This window comes from Manis javanica, chromosome 2, assembly GCF_040802235.1.
Source record: "Manis javanica isolate MJ-LG chromosome 2, MJ_LKY, whole genome shotgun sequence".
Lineage (NCBI taxonomy): Eukaryota > Metazoa > Chordata > Mammalia > Pholidota > Manidae > Manis > Manis javanica.
Window position 1 is genome coordinate 68,256,384 of NC_133157.1, and position 14,077 is coordinate 68,270,460.

General features: G+C 41.6%; 1 protein-coding gene across 1 annotated transcript in view; it reads right to left on the bottom strand.

Moving 5' to 3' along the window:
- Window positions 1-14,077, bottom strand: part of TRPM3 (transient receptor potential cation channel subfamily M member 3) — a 484,965-nt gene that overhangs the window by 188,631 nt on the left and 282,257 nt on the right. Inside the window, 1 exon segment of the mRNA XM_073228642.1 lies at window positions 12,307-12,381. Coding sequence (XP_073084743.1) covers window positions 12,307-12,381 — 75 coding nt within the window.

Genomic DNA, 14,077 nt, shown 5'->3' on the forward strand with positions numbered 1-14,077 from the left:
AATAAATGCACTTAATATGTTTAAAACAAAAGGATGCTCTATCAAAGAAATCATTTGAAACATGCTTTTCTAAAGTTTGAATACTCTCTCATGCAGAACAATAATATGCTTAGGAAGCCAAATTCCTTTAAATTGTATCCAAAAAGCTAAAACTTTCTGTTTGGGGGTAGATGACGTTTTGTATCACCCTGCAAATATCATCTAACAGGAGCCCCTCTTTAGTGCTTTAATCAGCGTGTTATGTCTCTTAATTCTGTGGGTTGGACAAAGATGTAAATGCTAATAGCAAAACCCAGAAAATGACTCCATGTGTATTATATGCTAATAAACTAACTTAGCTTTTGACTTAGTCAATGGGAAACAGTTATTCCCTTATGGCCAGACAGCTCTGATGAAAATATTCTGCTATTGATGTCTATATACTGCCAGGATATTCAAGCAATGGGCCCTGTGAATCATTTCAGTAGAAACGAACAGCCAGTCCCATGGGCTGTAAGGCAAGTATTACTTTCATAAAAGGAAAGAGCCAGCATTATTTTCTTGGAGGCCATTGTTTGCAGACTGAATGTTTTAATGTAATTGATCAAAGTCTGCAAGAAAACTTGCCCGAACAAAACTGTAGTCTTCTTAGTTTCTGCTTTGTTCAAAACCCACATCAAAAGGCGTTTCTTGCCTTCTCAAATGTAAGGTAATCAGAGTGGTTGTCACTCATTTTACTTTATAATAATTTGCTCGCACTCCCCTGTAAATGTGCCAGGATCTAGGTTCACAGTCCACACAAGTTTCTTGGGCTTTTTGGCAGAATTAGTAAACAGCAGAGCAGCTAGGGGAATTATGGATTGAAAAAACATGGCAAGACCCAGCCTACAGTGAAGGGCAGAATTGGGCTGGAGAAGGAGAGATAGAAATGTTGCTGGTAGAGGCGAAATGGTGGTATGTGCATTAATTTGCCATTCCAAAAAAAGAAATCTCTTTGCATTGGGTGAGGGAGGCTGCAGTTACTTTTCCCTGCCCAAATGTAAAACGTTCTATTCTCTCTTTAAGAAATACAACTGTCAATGAGGAATTTATACTTATCCTGTAGTTGCTGGGTTCAAATGACAACTCTACCTCAGACCCCTCCCCTTCAACCCACCAAGAAGAATTAACCATTCTCACTTGTGTGTTCTTGTAGTATTTACTTTTTTTAAAAGCCCATGCCAATGAATATATTCTGTAAATTTGTCCCGATTACTATGACATCCTAGTACCTTACACATCTCTTGAAGTTTTAGCTCATTAATTACAGGTGTGGGTGTCTTGTTTCTCTCTGTTAGGTTGGTTTAACTCTGTGCTCCTAGCATATCATACAGTGCTCTACATGTAGTAGTTGCTCACTAAAATTTGGAGCACAGAAGAAAGGCAGGAAGGCAGGATACTGAATTACCATCAAATATATCCTGATTTCTCATAGGTTAAATGAAAACAATGTAATTATTTCTACGTACATTTTTAAATGTTTTATGATATAAGTAATTTTCTCTCTATCAACTAGCCTGAGATTCAGGGTACTCAGGTTTGAGTTAAATTTTCATGAACTCGGGAGTTATCCCAAAAGCCCAGTTTCTATGATCAACGATTTTCCCATAAGCAATGGAAATTGTTTCCTGATTAACTTGCCTCCACAACAGCTGTCACACAACTGCTAATCACCTGTAAATACAATCTTTTCCATAACAATTCTTCATAGGTTCCCATTGCTTATAGAAAAGAAGCTCAAATCCCTTCACATGACAGACAAGGCACCCCATATTCTGGCCTCAACCTTTATTTGGAGCCTCATCTCCCCCAGAACTCTGTTCATTCTGAGCCTGGTCTTATCAGATTATCTTTACGATCCTCTCTAGAATGACGGTATTTTTCAACTTCCCCTTAAGCCATCCAAATTTTCCAGGAGGACTGTCTTTCATGGAGACTACAGGTTTCATGGGCAAGAAATGTTCCTAAGCACATCCTTGGGCTTTTTATACTCTTTCACTCCCTTGGGTCCTTGGTATATTTAAGAGTGACTGGCTTTGCTCACTCAGCCTCACTCTCCGTCCTGTTGGCATGAGCCCGCCTGCAGGAAGCCCGAGGCCCTTCACTGAAGGGGTGTGCGGTGGGGTGGGGAGGGGAGGGCTCCTCAGGAGCTGCTTCCCAACTCAGGGAGTCACTGAGTCCACTTGGCTAGTAGACTTAAAGCCATGCCTGCCAACTTGTCCCCCAACTAAAAATGATATGCTGAATTCCATCAAGTACTTTTTAAAAATTTCTCAAGTGGTTTAACACTTGGATGAGGAAGAGAGGTGCTATTTATTGTGGCCTTCAGAGACCCCAACTCAATTGTCAAAGTCCAGTTCAAGTGTTACTAATTCCTGAGGCCTTTCCTAACTCCCCAAACAGTATTAAATATTCATTCCTTTGTAGTCCCATTGTTGATTTTTAAAAAAATACATCTTTGGCAATTATTTTATTCTGCCTTGCTTTACTGAATGTTTTATCCACTCAATTGTAAGCTCTCTGAGACAGGAGAACCCCACCCCAAATTCTCAGGCATGATTCTGGTTTCTACAGTGCTTCACTTGTGGAAGGAAGTTCAAATAAACTCTTGGGAAATAAAACAAAATTAAAATGTACAATACCCAGGGTCTATACATTAGGACTAGTACAGCTGAAGAGATGGGAATAAACTGGTGGCTATAAAGGTATTGAGAGTTATATCTCCACACTACTGACGTATACTGCTGAAGGGGGATGACAGCCATTTAAGTGGCCCCACTGTGTGCTTTCACAGGCCTTAACTGCTGGCACTCAGCAGTGGATGGAGACCTAGAGAAGAACATGCTAGGTGACTAAGAAGGGTGCTTACATTTTACTTGTCCATCTGTATTAAGTAAGGAGGAGTCCAGAGACTTAGGGATTCAATAGCCAATTTTGGTTCAGTTGTCTTGTACTTTTCAAATGAAGTCTTGCTATTTCTCAGAATTGGACCTAGCTGGAGTGACATGTCCCAGCCACTGGGGAGAAAGATGTAAACAGAGGTTTACATTCTCCCTGCTGGAAGGATGTTCATGAAAGGTGTTACTGCCCCCAGTTGAAATGAATAGGGAACTACATGACTGAAGTGGGAACCTAAATCTGCTCCCTCTGAGGTGATTGCTCTGTTTTAGCCTAAGATGATGTAGCTAGACGTGGCCTTCATTTACCACCTAGGTGATTAAAATAACTGACTGCCATTGTCATCTCTGAGACAAGGGAAGGTTACTGATTATTTGGGATCTAGGCATGGTCTCGAATCCAATTTCTGATCAACAGTTGGGAAAAGAAATAAATTTGTATTTGATCATCTAGGCATCTTTTCCAAAAGATAACATATCAAGTCCAACCTGATAAAATCCTTTCATCAGATTTACTAAGTCTTCAGTGAAAAATACAGATGACAATGTCATGGGGAACTTCTTTCCTCTTAAGTTTCAAGTTTCCACATGGAGGGAGCTCTGTTAGTGTGACACTTCTAGCCCCTTGTCCTGCCCTTACTCGTCTCCTCATACAGCACTGAGTAACCTGATCGGTGGGGACTACTGTCTGTCTAGTTTCTTGACTGGATAGAATTAATCTACTGAGTGTTTTGCAGGGAGGGGGATTTAGCTTCTTTCTTCTGTTTCTTCCATGAACGAGGGCCAGTCAGTGATATTAGGAAAGGCATTTGTTATAAACCCAAATTTCTCCTCTGGTCCACTCTCTGGGGCCTTTGGCGAGCAGGCAAACCCATTTGGCTCTCACATTATGGTGTTATCTCTAAAAATTTCATTATTAATATTAATAAAAATATATTGCTCTCCATCTGCCTGGTCCCAGCATCCAACTCTCATTCAATTGAAATCCTGTCCTGTCAAGAATGAGATATGATTTATTGGGCTTCCTGAGGCTCCAAACACCATGCATTTCAATGCTGTCATGTCTGTTCCTGACATTCACCTCACAGCAGCATTTACAAGTTGAGCCTCTGACTCATGTTTCTGAACATGAACTTATTCTTTCAGTGCAAATACAGTTGTCTCAAGACAATTTTTTCCTTAATATCCTTTTAAAACTCCTTAGAAGGGTAAAACAATTCCAATGTGTTAAAAAGCTCATTACAGAGGGAGCCAAAACAAGGTCGCTTATGAACTCCAGGGTTGCAGTGAAATGACCTCATCTAGTGAAGCCCACTCAGCCAGCTGACCACAGGCAGTTTCTTTCTCCCTTCAGGGAGCAGCAGTTGCTGAGCACCTACCAGGCTGGGTGCTCAGTCAGCTGAGATGCTTACTCAGTCTGCTCAACTCCATGAATGAAGTATTATTATCCCCATTTTACAGTTAAATAAACTGAGGTGTGGGGAGTGAAGTGCATGTCTGAACTGGGCTTCAAACAGAGCCTTGTTAGGAAATGCAGTCTGTATTCCTGGCAATCTGCTGGGTTGCTTCTCACTAAGCGTGACCATATGATTCACCATACAAATACCAGGATGCTTTTGCAAGTGAAGGGGTCATCATTAATCATCACTCTAGGATGACAGGTATAAATCGAAACTATTTAGTCCTGCACAAACCAGTATCTATAGTCACTCTTGCCCTCCCTCACATCTTAAGGTCTCAAACTCATTTCTGGCAGATTTTACAAACAGATGCCAACCGCAGATATTCTGAAAGGGGTCTGAGTTTGTTCACTATTCTTTGTTGCATTTTTTCCTAGCTTAACAAGGCCAACACTAGCTGTTGTCCCTCCCTGACTTCCTGGGATCAGGTTACTGGCTCCATCTAAACCATAGCTGCTCATTATCAGAAATAAGCCTTCCTTTAGATACAGGGAAGGATGAAGCCCCAGGGAAGGATTAGATCATTAAGCTAAGGAAAAGAGCAATAACAATACAGTGGCACCTGCATAAATTCTGCAGGGGGAAAATACCAATTTAAAGTTTTTCTCATGTTTTAGCAGATCCTTGATGGTGCTAGAAATAAATTCCTTCTACTTGTCTTTCTTTTAAGTGAATGCCTCATTACATTCTACCACTTAAGCAAAGGGGAGTGCCTTCAGGAGGGATCAGGAGACAGTCATTGCCCAGGGGCAGGCAGTGGGTCCTTTGGGTCCTTAATCACTCTTTATCTACTCTGCCATGTTTGTGTGGAACAGCCACTTGCTTTATACCTACTACTGTCACCAAGAGTCATTTGACTGCAAGAGTAAGTGCTAATACCATCACAGAAAGTGGGCTATCCTAACGTTATACATAACAAGGTAGCACTCTGAGGAATGCTCTTAAAAGCCTGATTCCAATGTGCAAAGAACTAGCTTGTCATTGAAATTACCACAAAATTATCACAATTATGTGTAGAAATGCTCATTTCAAGTTGTCAGTAATAAAACAGGTTTCATAAGCAAGAAACGTTCCTAAGCACATCCTTGGGCCTTGCCCAGGCCCGGGCCGCCCATCCCCACTGCCGGGAGAGCCATCATACCAGTGTCTGTTCTGGCACAAGGGCTCTCAATTTGCATACATCAGAATCACCTGGGGGAGCAGTTAAACTGCACACTTCTGGGCCCCACCTCCAGAGCTTCTGATTAGTGGGTCTAGACTGGACTGGAGAATGTGCATTCCCCAAGTTCCCAGGGCACACTGTTGCTGCTGGTCCACAGACCACACTTTGAGAACCACTGCCCTAGCACAAAGCTGCAAGGAAAGGAGGTTCCAACCTGTGAAAAGAAGGGCGCTCTAAGATGTGCCTCCTGCAGCAAATTAGGATGAAAGGCCATGGAGTAGGACTGAAACGCCCGTTGTATATTTCCAAGAGTCTATTTTAACATCTAAAGCAGGAGTTAGCAAACTCTTTCTGTAAAAGGCTAGATGGTAAATATTTTCAGCTTTGTAGACAAGTCTCCATCACAAGTACTCAACTCTGCCGCAGTAAGACAAAATCAGCCTCAGACCATACATAACAGAATGAGCATGGACATGGTTGTGTTCCAGTAAAGCTGTATTTATAATGACAGATGGCTGCTGGATTTGGCCTATGGACTCTAGTTGGCCAACCTGTGGATCTAACTAACCTGATAAAAATGATTCATATAGGGCAACATTGTTATTTTGCCAAGCCCAAGTATGCCTACAATGGATGAGAAACTAAGCTGGAATCCTGACTGTATACCAAGCACTGACTCCCATTTAACTTGCACATGATTGATATAAAATTGCCCTTATTGGAAGACAGATGCTCTTCTTGCAATTCAACCCTGAGGACCAACTATTTAAAAAGGAATGGCTTACCACTTCATCTTACTGCAATAGGGGTTTCACTGCACTACTGGAAATTATTTACCTATATTTAATATTCTCTACTTGGTACTTTGCGTTAAAGTAAATAATATCTTCTCTGTGTAGCAGGAATGTTTATTGAGTTATTAGTTCATATTTTGTTTTCCACCTGTTTTTCTTTTTTATTTCTAAAAGGGCTCACTGGGCTATCTTTTCTTAGGGGAAGTTTGCATTGCTGGACTGAAGATAAGCTCTTTTGATGGCTTTTGTTAGAAACCTAAATTTACTAATGCTCTGAAGAAGAAGAAGGAAAAAGGCAAGTGTCTTCGATGGGAAGAGATGGGAATACATGAAACCAGTTGGAAGCTACATAACTCCTAAGACAAGGAGAAGGGACTCACAACATCCCTGATGGTCCTTCCAAAGTCTCTTCTTACTTGAACTGTCAACAGCATTTGACACAGTTGGACATTCCTTCCTTTTGGAAATATGTTCTTCACTTGGCTTCCAGACAGTGCTCTCTCCTGGTTTCTCTCTTTCCTCAGTTGCTGCTCCTTCTTCATCTCCTTGGCTGGTCCCTCATCATCTCCCTGGCCTCTGCCTGGAGTTCCAAGGCTCAGTTCTTGGTCCTCTCCTATCTTCTCTCACACACCCACCAGATAACTACATCCACTCACACGGTTTCTGTGAGACCATCTACACACTGATGGCTGCTGCATGTATATCCTCAGACCAAATAGCTCCACTCAACTTCAGTCTCACCTAACCATGTCCCTCAACCTATCTCCACACATGCAACAAGACGTATCAGGTTTGATGTGCACAAACCTAAGCTCCTGCTGTTGTCTCACACCTGCCATCACCAATCCCACGGTCTTTACCATCCTAACAAATGGCAACTCTGTTCTAGCATATCTGCTGCCAAAACTTAAGAGTCATCCTTGAGTCATCTTTTCTCTCTCACATCTCCTATCTAATTTAATGGTAACATTTACCTTTCCTACTTTCATATTAGAGCCTGAATTTAACTCCTTTTCACCTCCTCAACGGCTACACCCCTAGTCTACGCCACTACCAGCTTTTGCCTGGACTACGATCATGGCCTCTGACTGGTGCCTCTGCTTCCTCTTCGGGCTGCTCTCGGTAGGTAAAGCGATTCTGTTGAAACATGAAAGACCACCCCTTCCTTTGCTCAAAACACTGCTTGCTCCCATTTCACACACAGTGAATATCAAAGCCAGAGGTCCTAAATCCTCACTGGATCCGGCCCTTGTTTCCCCTCTGGCTTCCTTTCCTGCTCTTCTTGTTCCTGTTCATTTCACATGGCCACACAGGGCCTCCTGAGGTTCTTTAAACATGCTGTCCGCATTCCCACCGCAGTTCCTTCTCTGCTTTATTTCACTCCCTAGAACTTAACACTCTGCAATACAAATGTGAAGGTAGCGCAACATATATTTTACTTGTTTATTTTCTGTCTCCTTCTACCCAAATGTAAACTTCATACGGGTGGGATTAGCACAGGCTAATTTTGTTGTGCACTGGTTTGTGGGGCACTGCTGAGAAGTGCACTTGGGGGCTGAACTGTGGCGGCCGAGCACCGGGCGTGGGAGGGTCGGGAGAGTCGCTGTAGCCAAGGTCCCCCTGGTGTCACTCAGCAGGAGGGCTCCGGAGCCTTTGCCTGGGAGGGGCCAAGCAAGTGTTACTGTTGCAGGGGTGACCTTGGCTGAGGGAGGTTAGGAGGCCCTCTTCCAATCTCCCAGGTACACTATAAGCATGAGAGAGTGGGTAAGGAGAGAAAGTGGAGGTCGGGGCTGCGGGGCGGGAACGGAGGAGAGGCAAGAGTTGTGGTGGGGAAAGAAGAGAAAGGTGGAGGAGCGGGGAGACTAAAAGAGATTAAAATTGACTTTATCAAAACTAGATAGACAGGGGGCTTGGAATTGGATTTACTTGAAATGAGGAAACTTTGTATTATATGACATTTCCTACATACCTAGGTTTATGCCCAATAATTCATACTCACTACAACAGTTCTTAGTACTTGAATAATAATGGAAAAAAATAAATCAACAGAACAAATAGTGCTACATGCATGCCAAGAAAACAGAATCTCAGAATGGAAAGACAAGGGGGAAGTGAACTTTTGACATCTCCCAAACTGATGTAGGCATGCCACACATAACTGCCACTTCCTTCAGAATCTCCCCAATGATTTCATCGTAAATTCTGATGCGCACCCAAGTTGGTATTCACGTACCGTGTTCTCCCTGTGGGTGGAAGAAATGCTGCTAATGAGAAAGGGTTCAGCTTGGATTTGTTTGATGACCAGAAAAGCTGACTCTTCAATCCTTACTGTCCTGTTTTAGGAAAGGCACGCCTGTGTTTCTCAGCCTGCCTCATTCCAGCAGGAACTGCCCACAGAACTGCATGTGGACCCAGAGACCCCCACGCTCATTAGCCAGCAAGAACTGTTGATTCCTCTGGCTGAGATTTAGGACTTCTGTGTTTGCCTGCAGGGCTGTGACATGCGGAACTCTGTGCAGCTTTTGAAATCTGGCCTCCTCGCAGAACAGGGACAGCCTGTTCGGTGAGGGGAAGAGTTGCTTATTTATTTCAGTGATGGATGCCAAAAAAGAAAAATAAATCAGCTGCTCGCTTATTTGGCCAGTATTAAAGCATTAACATCTCTATTTTCTCAAGAGTTAATGATCTTTAGCAGAGGGACCAAGGTTAAGAGATTTTTTTTCTGTTAAAACCTATGGCAAGTTTATCACTGACATCTTGGAAGCACTATTTGTAGCCCTTTTTCAAGGCCATATGAAATACGCTTCACTTTTACATCCATTAGTTTCAGTGGCTTGAAATGATCCAAGTAGTATTTTGAAGGGATGGGCAAAATATTTTAAATCCTGGGAAAGGACTGACTTTGAATGATCCTATGACAAATTTTACAGCCTAACTCATCTCAAGCAAATTAAAAGTCTCAGCCCACTTCTTTTTTTAAAGACCCCTAGAGAATGAGCTACCTTACTTCTCTAAATAAGTCCCACTGCAAAATCGTTGATCATGGCAGAAAAGTACTCAGCATGTTTTCCCATTTTTTTATGTTTGTGTAACTTCCCAAAGTTAGCTGCACATTTCTATGGACTGGTTGATCCTAATCTAGGCTGAAAAGCAGCCATAGGCAATTATCACTTTAAGTAAATGGGGAAATAAATCGATAAGGATTTGTTTTCCCATGTCGATGGAAATAATGAAGCCAGGATGACACTGGCTACTACAAAAATATGTATCCTTAGACTTTCCACATTTATAAGATGGAAATGATTTAACAACAATCACAGTTCAACAAGAACACAGTCAGATTTCCAGGATAAATGCTTTCATGCCCAAGTCCGAAGTATGCTGATGCTCTCTGCCTAGATGTGTTGTTCCCTTTGGTTTACCCTCCCTGGATGTGCCTACGTGTTATTGTTTTATTATGTGTCCTTCCTTTATAGCTTTTAGTGTCGAACCTCCTGCACTACATTTGGTATGTCAGGCTGGAAACCAGAGCTAAAATAAGGCCAGAAAACCGAATATTAGTGTTTACAATAAAAATTTATTGAGCATCTACCTGCATGTGCCAGGCACTGTGCTAGGTTTGCAGGATGACAAAAATAAGTAAAACTCAGGTTCTGCTCACAAGGAGCTCACAATCTATAGGTGACAGGGGCAAGCATGTGGACAGATAACCACCCTACCAAAAGTCACAGTGCATGTTACACAGTGCTGTGGTAACACGGGTCATGTGGAGAATAACTGAGCCTTGGAAGATCATGGTATGTGTGTATGTGTGTGTAGTTTCTGATAAGGCTTCATACAAGAGAAGATTTTTAAGCTGCTACTTAGAGTGTAGGGTTTTGTCAACAAATAAAGTTGGAGAGGTGCTGGAATTTCAGCAAACATCAAAATAGGACAGAAACAAATCAAACTGGGGTATGTCATTTAAGGGAAACTGCAAGTATCTTGGAATGGGTAGAATGTAAGATTGCATGTGTTTTGTGGAAGGAAGAAAGGCTAGTAGAATAAAAGATGAAAGGATATGGAAGGTCTTTTGGTTAGCAGTGAAACTAGGAAGAGATTGGGTCCCATCAAGAAGACTTATGTTATCATGAAAGGAACCTATTAGATTTGACCAGCAAGGGTAGATCTTGCCAACTTTGAGATCAAAATGCCAATGAAACATTTCCACCCAAACTCTTTCTAATCTGAAAGGAAATCTCAGCCTTCTTCCCTGCATATAAAAGAACTCTACAGATCTTATCAGAATCGTGGACAGGTCCCCTGTTCAGGCTCATTTGTTAAAAGGAACGATCCCAGTCCCTGAACAAGTAATTCTAATGTGGTAAAGGCTCTTTTCTAAGAAACAGGGAGTACACAGCTTGAACTGGAAAATGAGCCATATAAACTAATAGGCAAACACCAAGAAATAGGTTTCACTAAAATTGTTCCATTTCCCAACATTATTCTTTTGACTCCATTATTGTCATGATTGACAAAGGGAATTTTTATTAACAAGCATGACAAGCATTTCAGTGACACAGCAAACTTGTGTCAAGCCATTACATAAGATGAAGAGAGGACAGAGGTTTAAACTGTACTGCCTTCTTCACACAACCTAGTCTTCAGAGGGAAATTTCTTTAAAAGGCAGAGAAAACTTTGAACAACATGTTCAGTTGAGAGCATCTGGAAAACAGCAAGACATCAGAGTCCAAAATTAACTGATAATGAATTTAGTATTTGTATTTTGGATGGTCATTTATTTGATTGGTTGAGTTTATTGGTAGTAGAAAATCTGAATGATTGGACTGAACAGGTTGGAGGATCTACACAAGGCAATGGGACATTCCTGATAAACAATATAACATGCCCAGAGGAATTTCAACATCCTTTTCAAGTCACATGATTTAAAACAGAGCTATCAATCTGTGAGAATATAAATTCACTGCTCCCTACTTTCAGGGTTCCTGGATGAAGTTCCACTATGACCTTTAACTTACAGAATTGTTATTTATCTCATGAAACAGTGATGGGCTGAATGATGGAAAATTTCATGTCACGGTTACCCCAATGCATTTGATGATGGTGCAATGATCAAAAAAGATGCCAGTGATGACAATTGAACGTCCCTTTGCCTTCCCAGCCTCCTTCATATATTCTCAGGCATAGGATGACAAAGGGAAGTCCACGAGTCACATGAAGGAAGCCTGTAGCCATGGGCACACGACCAGGAGCGCCTCTGCCTTCACTCCCACCTTCCATGCCATGCCATCGCCCTGACCTGCATCCTCCCCATGTTGCTCCTGTGAGTTTTCCACCGTCTTGCTGTTAACCACCGTCCCCTGCCCAACGTTCTGCCGATGAGTAATGCCACTTGAACTGATGCTCAACCATGCCTGGCATGGAGTTTGTGTCAAAGAGTTGTTGAATGAAATAATGACCCCCCAAAGCCCTCCAAGGTAGCAAGATGTTGGGGAGTGTCTTTTGGATGAAATAATGCTTTCTCACGTGGAGTGAAGAGAGCAAGATTTTTGGAATCATACCAACCTAGGTTTTAACTGGCTATGTCACTAGCTGGATTTAAAGCAAGGACTTAATTGCTCTGAGATGCCATTTCAATATAAAAAGGAAAGATAATACTTCCTACCTGGGAGGCTTTTTGTGAGTATTAAAAGAGATAGTTTATATGAAAATGCCTAGCACAGTGCCAAGAACATACTAGGACCTCAATAAATGCTCATTTCCCTCTTCCCTTTCTTACGTGGTATTTTAGGATGGTTCATAATAGGGAGTGACTTATCTCTGACACGGTTGGGTATCTTAGAAGAGATAGAGATCAAAGCAGTCATAGGGAGGGATAGTGTTAGAAATTTTTAAAAGAAATGAGTGTTTCTATGGTTAATTTTCTTGGTTGGAGTTTAAGAGGAAATTCATGTTGTCCATTAATTATACTTACCAATTGGGTCTAATTGGCAACTACCCCAAAATGAATAAAACAAGCGGGAGTCAAGAGAGAAAAACGGCAGGCATCCTGTCAAAAAATAAAATCTTTGAAATTTCTACAGCCCAATGGTCAGATACACATTTTATTAAAGCAGACTGATCACCCAACCTATGAATTCATCCATGGGACAGCAAACCAAGTTGCACATTTGGACTCAATTAAAGGATCAGATAGCCCTCGGGACAAGCCATAGCTCTTGTCTTATCACTCCTTCCCGGGAACAGGTCCTTAATTTCAACATGTCCTACGCTGGAGGGAGCAGCCTTCATTATTCTGTCTCAGCCTAGCTGATGGCTGTGGTGGTGAAAGGGTTAAAGCAGTTACTCGATGTTAGGTGCTTGCTTATACAATGCTTGGCACCAAGTAAAAGCTCAAGAAATATTAGCTGTTGTTATAAGAATTACAGTAGTTAAATATGAATCCTTCAATTCCATGTCTTCTAATACTGAACAAGAACTGGATTCCCCTCCTACCTCCTTCTTAAAACATTTTTCTGAATTCTGAAGATAATGTGTCCTATTCTCAGATGATTAGATACTTTTGACCTAAAAGAAGTACTTTTTCAGAGGCTAATGTACTTAATTTCTTTTATTTTAAAGAAGAATCAAAACTGATGCCAACATGTCACTCAACAGGCATAATATTTACTGAAGAGATCCCCTCATGCCCTGCCGTCTCTCATTTGCCAAGGAAAGGACTGATTAGATGGATATAGTTGTATATGGAGAGTATATGGCTATCTATCTGTCACATTTATTTTTGTCACCTCTTTTCCATGTATGTATGTATGTATCTATCTATCTTCAAAGAAGTCATCAAAGCCATTTCATTATAAATAGGTTTCCTATCAGTTTTGCTATTCTATCCCAAACTGGGAGATACACTTAATGGTAATATCATGTCTCTGGAGTTGTTAAGTTACTAAAAAAACTATCTTTGGTCTAGATGACTCAGGCAGTATCTTGCTCCAAATCTAGGCCTCACGGGGAGTCCTGTGAGCATGAACAGCTCTGCTTCAGCTCCCTTATAGTTTCCTCCCCAGAAGCAATATTTGTGGAGGCCTCAGATGCTCAGGGTAGGTCTTCTGGCCCTAGCTTCCTAGGATTAAGCCAGACTTCTGGAGCAGCTTCAACTTGCAGATTGTTTAGGCTGAGGGTAGCTGGTTGGCGAGAGGCATAGTGGGAATGGGGTCTCACATCACTTTTCATGGAACATCGCGTGGTAATTCCTTAGTGCCACAGTCTGGCAGAACTGCCTTCTCATAAGAATGTACTCATTGGGGAAAACACAAAGCAATATTCCTGCAAGCACAAAATGTGAGGGTTGGTTCCTCAGTAACTACTGTATATTTTCCAGAAAGTTATTAATTAGCATATTCCTGAGAACATAAATTTAGCTTGGGAGGATTCTCCACCACTGTGTACAACAATTAGACTATTTGCTAAATACTCTGAGCAGAGCCTCAAACAGACAACACAAACCCTCCTGAAAATTTAGTCCAAGTACTTGTTTAGGGCAAGCATAAAACTGGCTTAGCTGTATCTTTCCTGCACAGTGTTTTCACTCGGGTATTTTTAGTTTATCTTTTTCCCCTAGGTACCAAACCCTAAGGAACAAAAGCTAAAATGATATCTTAGTGAACATCAACCAGATTTGTTGAAGATTTCTTGCTCAGTTAAAAATGGAAATGCCTGGACATGTGATGACTGTTGATTGTGACCCC